General features: G+C 39.8%; 1 protein-coding gene across 1 annotated transcript; it reads right to left on the reverse strand.

The window, feature by feature from the left end:
• Nucleotides 1–4,356: 4,356 nt before the first annotated feature.
• On the reverse strand, nt 4,357–9,074 carry atf5b (activating transcription factor 5b). Its single transcript, XM_061782635.1, has 4 exons — nt 8,474–9,074; nt 7,711–7,932; nt 6,175–7,357; nt 4,357–5,576 (listed from the first exon to the last, which is right to left on the reverse strand). Exons 2-4 carry the CDS (start codon nt 7,847–7,849, stop codon nt 5,390–5,392), a joined length of 1,509 nt encoding a protein of 502 aa, XP_061638619.1. The 5' UTR covers nt 7,850–7,932; nt 8,474–9,074; the 3' UTR covers nt 4,357–5,389.
• Nucleotides 9,075–17,132: the final 8,058 nt, after the last annotated feature.

The following is a 17,132-nucleotide window of genomic DNA, read 5'->3' on the forward strand; positions in this document are numbered from 1 at the left end:
TTTTTTTCCTCATGCAACCCTGACAGTTTGATTGTGTGCAATAGAGTCAAATGACATCCAGCCACTTCTGCTGCATACCAGCTGAAGCTAAAATAAGTGTTACCTCGCCTACTTAGCCTGTGTAACTCAGCAGCACCACAGTGAACAGAAACATTGATCTGACACTGTTGTCAGCAAGTTACTGTAACTCAAGTTTACAGTAATTTACTGGCAACCTTCCTATGAAACGCCTAACAGTGCATGTGCCCATCTTTAAACTTTGAGCACCTTTTATACCTTTTATTCATCATACGTCATAACGTACTGTCATTTATTATATAAATATGTATGTTTTTCATATTATACAGTTTGTTGCATGTGTATTAAGTCGCTTTTTTTATATTGGAGTTTTATTTTGTTTTGTTTAACTCAGCTTTCTGCAGCCAAGTCAGCATTTCGAATGAGACTGTTCTCGACTGCCTTACCTGGATAAAGGTTAAATAAAATAAAAATGTATTATTATTTTAGATCTCCATGTATACTACTCATAAAAATTTAATGATATTCTGCTTTTGAGGGAAATTTTGAAATGAACCTAAAATGCACTATAACCTTTAGAGGTGAACTTCCTTGGGTTTTATCTAAACCTTAGAATGTACAGGCAATGCCCAAATTTTCATGGTTTCAGTACATTTTGCACAACTTGGTGCTCTCTTAAAAAAAATAAAAAAATAAAAAAGTTGAACGGCAAAATTCACAGATGTTTGATCCAGGACGCGACCAATACATTACCTGGGTCAATTTAAATTGGCATTTAAACAGTCCTCGTCATCATGCTGTTAACATCACGAGACTAAGACATCACTTAAAAATGTATCAAAAGTACTTTGCCATTGTGAGGCTTCAAACAGGTTGTTTTAAGAGGGAAGTGGCCACTGAGCTTAGTGGGTCACAGTATCATCAACAGGTTGGAAGAAAGAAAGAAAGCAGTCCCAGCCCCGGCAGTCAATGGGGTGGCGTGAGACAGTGCTGGGTATTTGGACGAAGGCATGTGGAAGACATGCTTTCAAAACACTTGGGAACTGTTTTAAATTCAGAAAATAATGCAAAATATGTCTCCTTGAAAACTGTTTACACATCTTAACATCTGTGACATGCTTTTGACAAATCAAAAATGATTGCGCACTTCACTTTACATTCCTGTCCTGTCTCATGCAAATGAACCACTGCTCATCCCGTATTGCTTCATTACCAAAATGAGCAGGGGAGGAGCTAGGACGTTTCAACAAGTCGAGTTGATATTAATGCCCATGGAGTTACATTAAATGTCAAGGTTATTGTGACTTCTAAATGTAACTTCAAGGCCTTTCCGCCGTAGGTGAAGACACACACAGGGCTGACACATTCCAAAAAAAAAGAGAGGACAATTTTGCGTGGACAACAGAAAAAGGAGAAGACGGATATGCTCATGACATAATGTGAGTTCTTGGCCTTTTGGAGCCTATGGGGGACCGAAAGTAAATAGTTAACAATTAAATAAGGAACATTTTGAACTAACAATTGAAGACTTATGTTCAGTCTCTCAGATGCTTTATATTACATCACTTTACAATGGAGACGTCACGTATGTCTTTATCTTAGACATAACCAGACGCCATTGTTTCATTTAATCCAGCGGCATCAACAAGCATTCAGCCAGCATCCCAATGCCACCCCCGTCCATACGGCTGCTCATAATGAAACGAAACCCTTCTCGCTGCTGCAAACAGAGCTTTAGACTGCTGCAGGCCATTGTAAAACAATGCTCATCCACTGTTCTGCTCCCCACCACCACTGGATGTGCTCTGTAAATCCTCCCCGACCCACATAAACCCCCTTGTTTTAAATTCTTGCATCACATCACATGCTCCAATTCTTGAGCAAGCTCCTCTTTACACCTCATGTGAGATATATATATATTTTCTTTTTTCTTTTTTTTCTTTTTGGGTAATATTGTTAACCTAATAGCATAATTGCCAAAGTAATGTTTAACTTACCACCACAATATCAATAAAAATAAAAATAAAAATAAAAACATCAATGTGTTTGCTAAAATACTGCGTTTTTTGGCTCTATGTCATGTAGGTCATGGTCATGCCCAAACATTGAGTCGTGTTTGTTTAATTTGTTGTTGTTTTTTCTCGTTTTCCAAAAGCATTAAAAAATGGCTTGGGTAATTATGCTATCAGGCTAACAATGTTTATTTTAATAGAGTGATTAAAGACATTTACAAGCACAATGAGACGTAATCTCACCAAGTCAAAACAGGAAACCAAAATAGCAACACCACAAAAAAGAACATGTAATATGTAATTATTACCTCTCCGACAGTGTCAATGAAAACTAAGCATTATTATGTGTGTAAATTTATTATCACTATTGTATATATAATGTTTTTATAGGATCCGATTACATCAGGGGTGTCTAAAACTAACAACTGATATGGCCCATTTTTATTTCCAGTACTTACATTTTTCACTGGGAGGCAAGGCAAGGTAGACGTTTTTACATTGGTTTTATAAAGAGCTTTCCGAGATTTGCGCAAAAAAAAAAACACAAATCAATTATTTTGAACAAACAGTAACATCATTTCCATTAGTGGGGCCCTGATGAATAAATATAATTCAGTGACATATAAAACAATACATCATTGCTTATCATGTCTTACCTATACTGATGGATTGGTTTTAGGGTGTCAAATCAATTCAATGCAAAAAATGTCAGAGGCCATTTCATCCTTCGATTTTTTTTTTTTTCTTTTTCTGTACGTTGGCCTTGGGCAAAAAAGTGCGGACAATCCTGCATTACTCCACTATGCAGGTGTTTTCAGGTGAATGCAGTTTGTCGTAAATTGTTTTCTGTGCTTAGAAGGACACCTGGTGGCGTTGGAACCGCTGTGGGTCACGGAAGTCATGACATTTCCCAGGACTGTTGACTCCCATGAGCATTGTGTCCATGGCTCCCTGCGCTCTTGCTTGTGCTGATTAGGGGCCACCACCAGGGATTCGGATCCCGTGAAATCACACATTTGCGCTTTCCCATGTCAATACCGCAAATGAATAATGCTGTTTTCTGTTTTGCCCCTTTCATGGTCCCTTATGGTTTCATTTTTCCCGTCCGCAGAACAATGCACTGTATTCCCAATTGTAAAAGTAACTTCCTAAAAAAAACTGTCATCCTGACACGTCTTGCATCCCTGCATTAATAATGTTATATTCATGTTGTATTCGCATTGTCACTAGAACTGTATTACTAATGTAGGTTTTTTAATTGTCACATGCAGATTTTATGTGTTCCGTTTGTGACATGCACTCACCATTTATATATTGTCACACAATCTGTTGTACATTTACTGCAGACAACACATGTGTGAGTAGTGATGTAAGATGAACACTTTAAATGAACAGCTACAAACTGATATCCTTTTGGCATGATTTTTGGTTGCATTTAATTAGATGTGTGTTAAATTTTTAAATTTTTTGCAGTGTTCAATATTAGTACCTGTATAGCTTTGTAATTCAGCAAAAGATTGTTTTTGTGCAATCTTGATTCCACAGCGATAGATTGTAAAGCGTTTACTATAATCTAGTATTTCATTCAGACAATAAACTCATTTTCAATCTTGACCTTTTCTCTGTGTACTTTTATGAAATAATGGGTTACATGACCACACAGATTATGACCACTTAGGACAATGACACCCTTTAGAAAAATCCATCTGTATTAAACGAACTAGAGAGTGAATAAACACATTTAATGCCATTCGCTGTCAGCCCAGTCTTTCATTCTGATGGTTCAACTTGCATCTCTCGCCCCTTCATGAAAGTATTGTGTGATATTGCCTCATGCACTTGAAAGGCCTTCCAACTGCTGCGAGAGATACCAAGAGACTTCACTCTCTCACACACACACACACACACACATACACCCACCCTCAGCTTTAAAATGAGATCGACAACTTCTACAGAAAAAAAACCAACAATGTTTTGTCGCACAACGGAAAGCTGCCCTTAGTGCCCTGGTGGCAAGTCCTGGATCAAAGACCTGGTCTTAATGTAAACAAAGGACAAGTATAGATTCCTTTTGCATGGTTTTTCCATTCCATTTTGTTAAATCCATCAGTGTTCTGCACTGCTTCTCTTCAGTAGGGTCGCAGGTGAGCTGCAGCCTATGCCAGCTGACTTTGGGCGAGAGGCGGAGTACACCCTGAACTGCTCGCAAGCCAATTACTGGGCACATATAGACAAACGAGCATTCACGCTCACATTCGCAATGAGATGGACAATTTATTCTACAAGTAGAGGGAGGAAGAAAAGAAAAAAAAGTCTGAGGCAGAGATGAATGATACATGACTGCTTTATTTGGCTGTAATTCACCTGATGCATAATTTCCTGACATTGATTCATAAAAGGACCTGAATTCTCACAAAAAACAACATATTGGTCAGTCAATAACAACAATTCCGTTCAGTCGCACTCATTGTGAGCCAACGTTAATCGTTGTGTGATTGTTTTTTCGCAAAGTACAGCCGAAAAAAAAAAAGTTAAGGAATTTAGTTGGGACAATGAATAATTTGGTGTCTCTCTGAGTCCAAAACCAAAACCTGAGTATGAATCACACTGGCGAAGAGAACAGAATCTTGACCAGATGATGAGTTGAACTGATGAGGTGGAGAGCTGGAAGCCATGCAGTGAACAGGATAATGCCTTCAAATAACACTCGCACATGCTTTTCCAAAATCAAACATGCATTGGGTATTTCAGTGGGGTTAAGAAGTGTAAATACACAATAATTGAGCGATACAAATCCTCTTAACGATTCCGATTATGAATAATTGCAGAGCATGTTTACATACCTTTTCAGCAATCCCTTAATTCGCCTTAGCGCAAATGGTAAATGAACATTATTAAGTAAAAATAAAATACAAAATAAATATGTACTGTAAATATATTATTTAATGTGGATCCGCCTTGATGCCGCTAATGTGTGTCGCAAAAACCACACGCAATTCAATCACTATTCACTAATTCAAGGATCTTTTTTTTTTATCCCGCCGCAAGCTCAAAACTCAAAGTGGTCACAAAGGCTTGTGAGTTCAGTTGGGATCACAGTGGTCACGGACAAGTTCAGCATCTCCTCTGGAAGCCACGTAACTAAGGCTTTGGAGAGTTCATCACCCTTTTAGGGAACCTCTTTGTTTTTCTTTATGGAAACTATGTTTTTATGCGCTCTCCTCTTGGAACATTATTTAAGTAAATATATTTTAATATAAAATTACTACCAAAATCATGCAACTACCGTTTCATTTTAACAAGAATTAAAACCAGTCTGCGCTCTTGGGTGTGGAGGTGGGGGTCAGCGTGGGCGCATTTTAGGCACTGCCATCTTGTTTGAGCCGCTGACTGCGAGCCTTGTAGACCTCGATGAGTAAATCTTTCACATACTGAATCTCTCGCTCCACCGATTCCGCCTTGTCGCGAAGTTCCCTGTTCTGCCCTTCTAGCCCATGAAGCTCCTCTTCCAGAGAATCCAACTCTGCCCTTTTCCGCAGCCTGTACCTGCAGAGGATAGGTTTTTGGTTTATTGCCTCGCATCTTGATTAAAGAGATGAATCTCTTGGGATGTAACAGCACTGCAAAAATGCAAATCTTACCATGTGAATTTATCTTATTTCTAGTGAAAACATCTTACTCTACTTATTTTCCTTTTTTCAAAATTTACAGCAAGAAAAAAAAAAAAGACTTGTTTTAAGATACATAATCTTTTTTTAAGAATTCTATCAAGTCAATTCATACCAGTTCCTTTGGCAGAGTTTTCCCAATAATTATAGGGACAAAATGTTTTGTTTTCAGTGAAAAATCTGCCAACGGAACTGGTATGAAGTGACTTAATAAGCTTCTTAAAACAAGTAATTTTGTCTTGCAAAAAAAATTATACAAAAGTCAAAACTGCCTTAAAATACAGCAAGATGTTTTCAATAGAAATATGGTAAATTCACAAGGTAAGATTGTGAGTTTTTGCAGTGAGCGAGGACTGCAGACTCAACATCAATTTAGCTGACAAACTTGCGAACATGAGGCTAAATCCCTAAAGCACCAAAACAAACCCTATTGATTCTAAAGGACTCCAGTTAAAAAGACGGAAAACAATTGATACCTGTGAGCAGCGGTTTTGTTTTGGTCTCTCTTCTTCTGCTTCCTCTCCCCAGTGTTCAAATCTAAAGAAGCGCCGCTGACCATCAGCGTCGACTTATGGGAGCAGGGATCGTCCTTTAGCCTCTGGGTCGGGCGGTGGATGGGGGCGCCCAGCAGCGTCCCCTCGCCCTCTCCTCTGGACAGACATTGGTAACTTTGGTCCGCAAGGCATTCTGGATAGAGGTAGTGGCCGTGCTGGGGCTCTACAGCTTGCGACTGCTGGTCCAGTTCGCCGATAAAGCTATGGTATGGCTCTGTGCCGGCCGTAGATTGGTGGAAGTAGCCGTCGGCAGCCATCATTGTCTCTTGGGGAATACTTCCAGACAGTCCTCCATCTTTGCTGCAGTGCAGGACCTCGAGCCCTGCGCTGTCGTAACTTACATTAACCTTCACGTTGTGCATGAGCTGTCCCTCTCGCTTGTGGTGGCCATCGTAGGAGCCACCGAGGCAAAAACTTCGCGCAATCTCTTCGCTGCAAAACATTCCTTCGGAAAAACAATAGCTCTCCTCTTCCTTCAACGATAAAGCACATTCTCTCACCTTCTTGATGCCGCCGAGGCTGTTCTTGCTCACTGTCTTCAACGTGGAGTAGTGGTTCACAGAAAACTCTGTGCTTCCTGAGTAACTTCCCTTGGAGCCCCACGTATCGAGTCCAACTTCCTCCCCGACTTTCACCGCCTCGCTGATGATTCTTCGCCCACTGTTGTGGTGGTAACGGTGGTGGTAGTTGTACGGAGCAGGTCGAGCGATTTTTGATCTGCCCATGGGACCGCCACAGAAGCTGGCCAGGTCCAGTTCCCCTGTTGCCAAGGTAACCACAACAGGGCTGCTGTCTGATTGGCTGGTCCCATACGAGCCATAGGGTAACTGGTAATAAGATTGCGAGCCCATAGCTTGGGCACCTTTGTCACATTTCGAGGATTTCTCCAACTTGCTCGCCGTGCCTGTGGACTCGGAGCGGAAGTAGTCCTCCAGCTGAGCTAGCTCCTCCTGCAATAGAGAGGTCATGACCTCCAGGTCTGAGGGCACCTTGACATCTTGTTCTAATGGTGAGGGTGGAAGGGATGAGCTGGGAGACGACTCGGTGGTTGACACGAATGAAGACAAATCAACTTTTTCCGTCATCCAATCAGAGTGACCATCACCTAGAAAAATGAACATCAAGTTGAATAAAAACAGTAAAGCAATCCATTTCTCTTTTGTGTAGATTTTTTTTTTAAAATGATTCAAACAAAAACTGCAAAAGCTGAATAATAAAAATGGATCACAAAATGTTGAAATACTGTAGGAAAAATAAACAATCATGTTGAAATCAAGCAAAAAACCCTCCCAATAAAATCCAACAACTAACCGATCATCTGAAAATGATTGAACAGCATCGTCTGCGTTCGATATATATCCACTTAGCTGTACTCACTGTACGACATTAGTCCCGTGCTGCACTGCGGCTCCGACCTCGGGATGTGGCAAAATAAAAAAGCATCTTGGCAAATCTCACCAATTAAGCGCTGCCTTTCCACTGGCTCCGCCCCCGTCGTGGGCCGCAATTGGCTGGGGCTAGCCTGTCGGAGAGGGAGAACGTGGAGCCCGCCTGTGGAAATGAGGTGAATTTTCCTGCGAAGGATCGATGCCGCCATTGTATCGTCTGCTGCGATTAAATTGTGAAATGGCACAAATAGTGCAATGGATGGATGAAAGTGTCACACAAACACCTGAAGACCTGGAAAAGGAAAAAATAATTAATTTTGGGGGGTTTCACCCTTCAGACCCAATGAAACAATTCAATTATACATAAAAGACAAATAACAGAATTCCATGAAAACAAGCAATCGTGAATAACTGTTTTGAAAGCTTCTATACAACTTTTTTGTTTAAAAAAAAAAATCCACGACTCTTGTCAATTGTTATGTCATTCAAACAAATTAATTGACAATAACAGTTTGAGAAACAATAACACAGTCAGATAAAAACGTGCATGAACAAAAACGATTTTTACAGTCCATTAAAAACTTCATTCAAATAATTCCAAAATTGATTTACAATGTTTATTAACATAATAATCAACTTGAATGGTACTTTAGCAAAAAGACGCATTTTAATAATGGAAACCCCACTTTAAAATGTCATTCTTCAATTCCAACAATCCCAAATAAACAACTTGACAGTCATGTGAGTTTAAACTGGGTCAGCGGAGTTGAAGAGTGAAAAGTAGACATTGAGGCTCCCTTCTCCCCACTAAGTCACAAAGTAGTTGTACTTACCCCATAGTTGTATGTGGTGTCAAGTGCGTTGCGGAAGCAAAGCACACGAAGCTTTCGAATGAGGACGGAGACGAAGGCACGCTTTAAAAAGCCATATCTTCCCTTTTAGGAAGACAGCAATTGCTCTGGAAGCGATATTATCGGCAAGAACACTTGAAGACACAAAGTTTGGAAATCAATCGCTTACTTCTACAACTCCAGACGCCCCGACCGGATCACATCTCGCGAAATCCCTCCGCGCTTTCCAGCGTTCAGCCGCCTGTTACGTCATCAACTCGACGGGACTTTCCCGCTGCCCAGAGACCTCCACTCACATTCGCCACTTTGACTTGTTTTCCTTTGCATTTAGCTCTTGACTGCTACGCATTGAAACGAATTATTTACTTGGCAGTTCATACGAATGCGTCCAAGGCTAGAGAGCATTTCCCCGCAAAACAAAGTAGTGAACTGTTTTCTTTAAATGGGCAAAATCTCTAATGTACCTACTCGTTCGCCTTCACTTGTGAATTAAAAGTTGAATTCTAGCGAACAAAACAAACAAAGAAAACAAAAACAAAAACGTTTACATTGAGAGAGTGGAGAAGTGTGGCTCAGACACTGGCACTAGTTTCCGGTGCGCCTCAGCGGAAGGACACCGTATTGCAGCGTGAAGGTGTAACTTTCGTTGCAGCCCTGTTGCATCAGATCCGCAGGGGGACTCAACACTCTTGTGGGCTCACTATTGGCTTAGACTGGGAACTTTTTGGTGTGTGTTTCTATTGGCCTCCCATCATTCTTTACACTGATTTCTCATCATTTCACACGAGCACCGACCAGGGAGTTGTGTTACTGACCTCCGGAAAAAAAAATAAGATCCCACAGGTCATAATATAATTAACCAGCTAACTGCAATTGAGCTTATCAAAATTGTATTCATTTTTATGGATCTATTTCGATTTAATGATGAGAGTTAAATTAATAATAAGCAATTGTGAAACGGGACGGTAACTGAAATACAAATTAATACACTTTAATTCCAAAATATTAAATCAAGAAGATGATTGTTGCACATTACAGACTTTTTATTTTTCCCATAAATGTTTTTTAAATCTCATTATTCCATGCATTTCAATCCTCTTTATCATAATTTTCTTTTTCACAGGTTGATATGGTTCAACAACAGTGGTTGCAATTCATTGCTCAGACAGAATAATTACGACATTAGACAATAGCAAAAATAAAATGCTAAGGTTTAGATTAGTAGTGATTTTGTACCAATTTATAACAAGAGTATACCCCAAATAAAGGGCTCATAAAGTGTTTATAACTGAGTTAATAATTATGTCAGAAACAGCTGCAAAACATTAAAAAACAGTTATAAACATCTCATAGCTCACCATTTCGCCCGTTCAAGGTTATCAAATGACATGACATTACAATTTATCACAATTTAATAAAGTGTTGACAGCACGTTATTACACATCTATAAACTCATCATGAGAGTACCCCTATTGTAATCCACTTTTTACAGCATTTCCAAATTGTCTACAATTTTACAAAATGCACATTAAATATTCAAATTACCTAAATACAAACTAAATGTTGATTCCCATGCGAGCTTGACCTGGACCTTTCCTCTCACCTAAAGTCAGCCGGGATAAGCTCCAGCTCACCCGTGACTTTAATGAGGACAAAACAGTATAGAAAATGGATGTATAAATGTAACTAAAGCATTAATTCATTCATTAATTTTCTGTACCGCTTGTCCTCACTAGGGTCGCGGGCGTGCTGGAGTCTATCCCGGTTATCTTCGGGCGAGAGGCGGGGTATAACCAGAACTGATCGCCATCCATTCACAGGTCACATAGAAACAAACAAACCGTTCGGACTCACATTCACAGCTCCTGGCAATTTAGAGTCTCCAATTAATACATGTTTTGGGGATGTGGGAGGAAACCGGAGTGCCCGGAGAAAACCCACGCAGGCACGGGGAGAACATGCAAACTCCACACAGGCGGGACCGGGGATTGAACCCGGGTCATCAGAACTGTGAGGCTGACGCTCTAACCAGTCGGACACCGTGCCGCCAACTTCAGAATAGTTCTATGAAAAAAAACTAACAAGATACAGATAACACTTAATGTTTTGATCATATGGGTAGAAAGAAAATCATGCATTGTAAAAATGCATCGTACATAGATAGAAGGGTTTTCCAGAATTTTGAGGTCAACATTTGGAGTGCGTATTATACATGGGTTCGCATTATACATGAGAAATTATGGTACAAATTATAAGTCATGATATATAGTCATAACATTAAAAAACACATGTAAATCGGGAATATATTTGTGAATCTGTAAAACGTGTAAATAATTTGTGGATTTGACAAACGTGTGAATCGCGGATATATTTGTGGATTTGAAAAACACGTGTGAATCCCGGATATATTTGTGGATTTTAAAAACACGTGTAAATAATTTTGAGACATACCTCTCCCCATATTGATTCACACTATTGTTTTCCCACAAGTGAAAAAAAGCAAGCCATATAAGAGACTCACAGTCAGATTACCCTTTTTATTATTTGTATTTAATTGTTCTTAACTTCTGATCTGAAAGACCTGTGGGTAATAATATTAATGTCAAAAATCACCAACTCATTCCAAATTATCCCTTACCATTTATGTTACCCCATATTGTGTCATAAGTTGGCCGCAATATTAATGAGTGACACTTTTACCCAGTTTACAATGCTTGTTTTGAAAAATCTGTGCGAGGTTTTGAGCTTCTTGCAGGCAAGTTTGCAACAATCTCATCTGCTGTGTGTGCGTCTGTATGGTGACTCTTCATAATGCATTCAAGGACAGATCAGAAAAACTTTACGACACGATTTGTTGTAATGGCTGTTAAAAGTGTGGTGAGAACAGATTCAAAAAGTGCTTCCTAAACTACGCCCCTGCTCCCAGCTGCACTCAGAGCAGCCACTGTGTGAAGCCACTGTACAGTATGTGGACAGCTTGAACATTAACAATGCACTTCAATATTGGAAAATTAAAAAAATTATCATCTTCAATACTGATTCAATTAAAAGGCATTACACAGAAAGCTTAAATGAAAATGTTACCTAAATAAATTACTTTTATTAGATGAAATGCAAATCTATTGTACTTATAACTTAAATACAACTTAATTTAAATGGTTCAGTTCATACCTGGAGGAAAGGAGTTATTTTGTAACCATTGGAAGTGTTCAATCTCATCGAATGGCAATGACCTGTGGGGTCCCTCAAGGGTCTGTACTTGGACACCCCCTGTTCAGCCTGTATATGCTACCCTTGGGTCAAATTCTTCAGAACTTTAATTTTGACTATCATAGCTATGCAGATGACACACAGTTATATCTAGCAGTGTCGCCAGATTACTTCAGTTCAATTGAGGTGTTGTGTCACTATCTAAAACAGATACATAAGTGGATGAGCCAAAACTTTCTTCAATTAAACCACAACAAAACTGTTGTTTTTGGCAATAAAGAAAAGAGGATTACTGTTAGTAAATACCTGGAGTCACTCTCTTTAAAAACCAAAGATCAAGTCCGAAACCTTGGTGTACTGATAGATTCCGACCTGACTTTCAACAGTCATATCAAATCAATGACTAAACTGCCTTCTACCATCTGAAGAACATATCCTGAGTGAAGGCTTGCATGTGCCAAGCAGACCCGGAGAAGCTCATCCATGCTTTTATCTCAAGTAGACTTGACTATTGTAATGGTCTTCTAACTGGATGCTCCAAAAAGAGCATTAAACAGCTGCAGCTCATTCAGAATGCTGCAGCTCTGGTTCTGACCAGAACAAAGAGGTCAGAGCATATTACTCCAATTCAAAAGTCTTTACACTGGCTTCCAGTCCGCTTTAGAATACATTTTAAAGTTCTGCTACAGGTCTATAAATCACCAAACGATTTAAGTCCTGCATACGTGAATGAAATGCTAATGGAATATAAACCCAGTAGGGATCTGAGATCGACAGTCTCAGGTCAAATAGTGGAGCACAGAGTCCAAAGCAAACATGGTGAATTAGCATTAAGCTATTATGTTGTGCACAATGGAATAAGTTGCCAACAGAAGTGACATCAGCCCCAAGTGTGAATGTTTTTAAGTCCAGCTTAAAAACTCTTCTTTTTTCTTATGTTTTTTAGAGCATTTCCACTTTTTTTCCATATTTCTTACACTGCACACTGTTTTAATTGTGCTTTTATTTATTTTTTCTCTTTCTTTTAAATGTCTCTAAGCTGTTTTTCATTTCTTTGTTTTCAAATGCTTTTAATCATGTAAAGCACATTGAGTTACCTTGTGTATGAAATACGCTACATAAATAAATTTGCTTAGCTTTCGTTTCTCAGTGGGAAGCTCCCATTGGGAGCACTTTTTAAAAGTGCATATAATATGTGAAACGCCATTATGAAACAAAACAAAGATTTTGAACAAACTTCTAAAACGGTTCAGTTGTTAAGATTTGTTAAATTAGAAAAGGGGAAACACAAACTTTATTTTTCTTAAATTGAAATTAAATTAAATTGAGCAACTTTCTCCTTATTTAGCCAGTACTTGCTCTTATTGTGAAATGCAGCCCTACTTTTTTTTGTAAATGAGAGCACATGTGCTCATACTGTATGTTAGATTACCGGAGCAGAATTTGAAAAGGACACTTGCACACCCACCTAACCACACCACCGACCACAATCAAACCTCTGACTTCTTCTGCGTTGACCATCTACGACCAGGAAGTGAGACGCATCTTCAAACAACAAAAGATTAACAAAGCGGCAGGCCCAGACCTTATGGCCCCATCCTGCCTCAAAGTCTGCGCGGACCAGCTCGCTCCAGTCTTCACACAGATCTTCAATAGATCTCTGGAACTGTGCGAAGTACCATCCTGTTTCAAACGTTTCCACCATCATCCCAGTACCCAAGAAACCTGCAATCTCGGGTCTGAATAACTACAGGCCTGTCGCCTTGACATCTGTTGTCATGAAGTCCTTTGAGCGCCTCGTGCTGGAACACCTAAAGAGTGTCACAGGTCCCCTGCTGGACCCGCTGCAGTTTGCCTACCGAGCAAACAGGTCTGCGGATTAAGCAGTCAACATGGGACTGCACTTCATCCTAGAACACCTTGACGGCGCAGGGACCTACTCAAGGATCCTGTTTGTGGACTTCAGTTCTGCGTTCATCACCATCATTCCTGAACTCCTTTCCTTCAAGCTTCTCCAGCTCAGTGTCTCGCCTGCCATCTGCCAGTGGATTCACAGCTTCCTGACAGGCAGGACACAGCGGGTGAGGCTGGGGGAGGCCACCTCATCGACACGCACTACCAGCACCGGGGCACCCCAAGATTGTGTCCTCTCTCCGCTGCTCTTCTCTCACTACACGAACGACTGCACCTCAACGCCCCCGGCTACCAAACTCCTGAAGTTTCCAGACGACACAACAGTCAAGAGCACTTCAAAGGCCTCTAACATCCTACATACCAAATAAATTCACAAAAAAATTATGGTTAAAGCACATCATCTATTCTACGCACACAGCTCTTCTCACGAATTAATGCTCCATTCGCGCTTTGTTTTTAATTATTTAGGTACAAATTTTACTATGTTAATAATTTTTTTATTTCCCGAGATTTAAATGCAGTGGTAATGTTCAAACTGGCGGCACGGTGGACGACTGGTTAGTACATCTGCCTCACAGTTCTGAGGACCGGGGTTCAATCCCCGGCCCCGCCTGTGTGGAGTTGGCATGTTCTCCCCGTGCCTGCGTGGGTTTTCTCCAGGCACTCCGGTTTCCTTCCACATCCCCAAATAATGCTGGGTAGGTTAATTGAAGACTCTAAATTGCCCGTATGTGTGAATGTGAGTGCGAATGGTTGTTTGTTTCTCTGTGCCCTGCAATTGGCTGGCGACCAGTTCAGGGTGTACGCCCGAAGATAGCTGGGATAGGCTCCAGCATGCCCTGTAACCATAGTGAGGATAATGGGGAAGATGAATGAATGAATCTTCAAACTGCATAATGTTACAGTGGCGTGTAATAATAACTTCCCTTTTTAAGAATAAAACCTAATTTTTAATTTACACTTAAGCCTACTGTGCTTCTATATTTGATACGTTGGTCACGATGGTTGTACTTAGAGAGCTAATACTTTTTTAGGTGGTATTTTGTGTAAAAAGTTTGGGAACTTGTACCACACTTTGGGGCTAATAAGAGGCGCTTTAAATAGTGGCTGGTGTGGGCTGATTCCCATGACCCATTCCCATTTAACATGAGTTTGAATGTGATTTGTTAATTTAGAACACAAACACATATAAGAAAGTGCGCACACTTGTCCAATCACATTATTTTAGTTGTTTGTTTTTACTAGCCCATCTCGAAAAGATAATTTTTAAAAAATATATATTTCAATTGAGTTGTACAGGTTATAGGTCACAATGATGGAAAATGTTTTGAAATGATTTATGGTGGTCTTATTTTTTTAATGTTACAAAAACCTGACTTTTAAATAGGGAGGGGGTGTGCAGACTCTGGCTACAGCCACTGTACATATAGCCATTGCCCGTTTTTATATTGCTAAGTTTATAAACAAAAAGCAATGGTCAATTTGGACGGATAGGTCACCTCACTCACATCTTGATTGATTTCTCTCAAGTCCAAACGAAATAAATAAATAAATAAAGAAATCAACCCCTGTCATTGTTCAAATTATTCTTGACTGAACGGTATATTGTGTTTATTCTGGGAAATGATTAAAATTCAAATTACATACACATATTGAGGAGCAAAAAAAAAAAAAAAAAAAAAAAAACCTAAAAGTGAACACAAGCTTATAGAAATGTATGTTTACTCTCCCTCCCATCCCGGAGAACTGTGGGTTGTCAACTATGTTTCTGCATCTTGTGACCCTCGAACCGCTCAAGGGCGTTGGGAGCAGTGTGACGGGAAGGACGTGGATGTTGGACAGAATGGCTGAGTCCAAACAAGTCTCACTCCGCTCATTAGTAAAACCGGGATGGCTCCGCATGCTCCCTGGCTCCAGTTTCTCTGCCTATCCTCAGCTTCCCTCGCAAACCAAAAGCTGATTGAAGCAGCCTAGTCTTCCTGTTGCTATAGTAATAGGCAACACTGGCTCACCCCTCTCAAAAACATGTTTTTGGCATTCCTACCGCCATGGCTTTTGTGGCCTCCCCCTCCGAGCTCTTACACCCCCATTGTTTACAATGTGTGTCTTGCTATTTTTGCCGACAGTGCACTTTTTTTTATTATGCATGATGCGCCTCTTTAGTCTCGCATTAAATCGTAATCATACCGGGTCTCCGGGAAAAAGAACGGGGTGCTATGTGCAATACCCCTGCAAGAAATTTGCATCCCATCTGTTCTATAAACTTGAACAAGTTGTTTATGAAGCTGTATAATGAAGCCCATCAACGAGTAATGTTTTTGCAATAGTATTTTGTTGGAAAAAAAATCTAATATACAGATATTTTTTAAAGATTTTATGTTTTTTATCTTCGTCAAAAAGTAATTAAAGCAGTCAAGTTTAAATATTATCCATAAAAGTATTAATAATCTAAAAAATTAAATATAGCAAATGTTTCCATGTAATGTAGAACAATAAATTTCCTATGAACTCTCTGTCATTTTCTACAATTCTAATTTCATTTTCAATATGATTGCCTGCTTTTTGTATAATATTGCCCTCCGTCTGTTGAGTTGTACTGTACAAGTGTACAGGAGCCCTCTCCAGTGGTGCATCGTGGGAAGGGAAGAGTCTGTTTCAAAGCCGCAGATGGCCATGCACTCACTCCTCTACTCTGGCACGTTGGCATCAGTTACACCATAATTTCATCACCAGCTGCTCCTTGAGAATCCTGCTTTACATTAACTTTTTACAAGGATTGGCAACACAAAGGCAGGGGTGCACAGCGGTGCCAGCGCTTGAACCCGTTTTGCCTCCAATATTCAAGAGTTTATTTCAACATATTGTTATTTGTTGCTGAAGCGCCGTATTTGTTGAATGAAATGAATTGAACAAAATCCCCCCTGTTAGAGTAGGATCAAAAGGAGGGGAAAACAATAAGGATTAAAAAAAAAAAACAAGAGACTGGAGACGTATAAGATTGTACCAGTGTGCAGGGCTGTGTTTGAATGATGGCTGGCATATTGTTTTGATAAGTGTTCCCTGAGGAGAGTGAGTCACTTTCTCCTCACATCTTTGTGATGGGGAACTGGGCACTGAGAGACAGTCAAAACAAGTCATCATAATAATTAAAGCATTTATTCTAAAATACTGCAGAGCAGCAGGTTCACACTCATACAGGAGCACAAACACAGAAACACACATACTGAATTCCAATTAATTAGTTTCACAGGAAGCCAAATGAGCATGTTAGACCCTGACATGGTGATAATTACACTGGCACTCTGGGAGCAAGGTAGAATATCAAAAATATCCTGCTATATTATCATTTACTGCATGAGATGGTTGAGACAAAATACAATGATACATACAGTGTACATTTCCATATTCATTATTAAAGTGAGAAAGTAAAATATTGAATTTCAACTGCAAATGCAAAATGCAAATGCAAAAAAAAAAAAAAAAAAAACACTTTAAGTCGGACTTGAAGAGCTGGAGG

Source organism: Phyllopteryx taeniolatus, chromosome 8 (assembly GCF_024500385.1).
Source record: "Phyllopteryx taeniolatus isolate TA_2022b chromosome 8, UOR_Ptae_1.2, whole genome shotgun sequence".
Classification (NCBI taxonomy): Eukaryota; Metazoa; Chordata; class Actinopteri; order Syngnathiformes; family Syngnathidae; genus Phyllopteryx; species Phyllopteryx taeniolatus.

Coding starts and splice junctions, on each gene's coding strand:
- atf5b (XM_061782635.1), bottom strand. CDS start 7,849: ATGGCGGCATCGATCCTTCGCAGGAAAATTCACCTCATTTCCACAGGC. Junction 7,358..7,710: donor GGAAAGGCAGCGCTTAATTG/GTGAGATTTGCC, acceptor TCATTTTTCTAG/GTGATGGTCACTCTGATTGG. Junction 5,577..6,174: donor AACAAAACCGCTGCTCACAG/GTATCAATTGTT, acceptor TATCCTCTGCAG/GTACAGGCTGCGGAAAAGGG.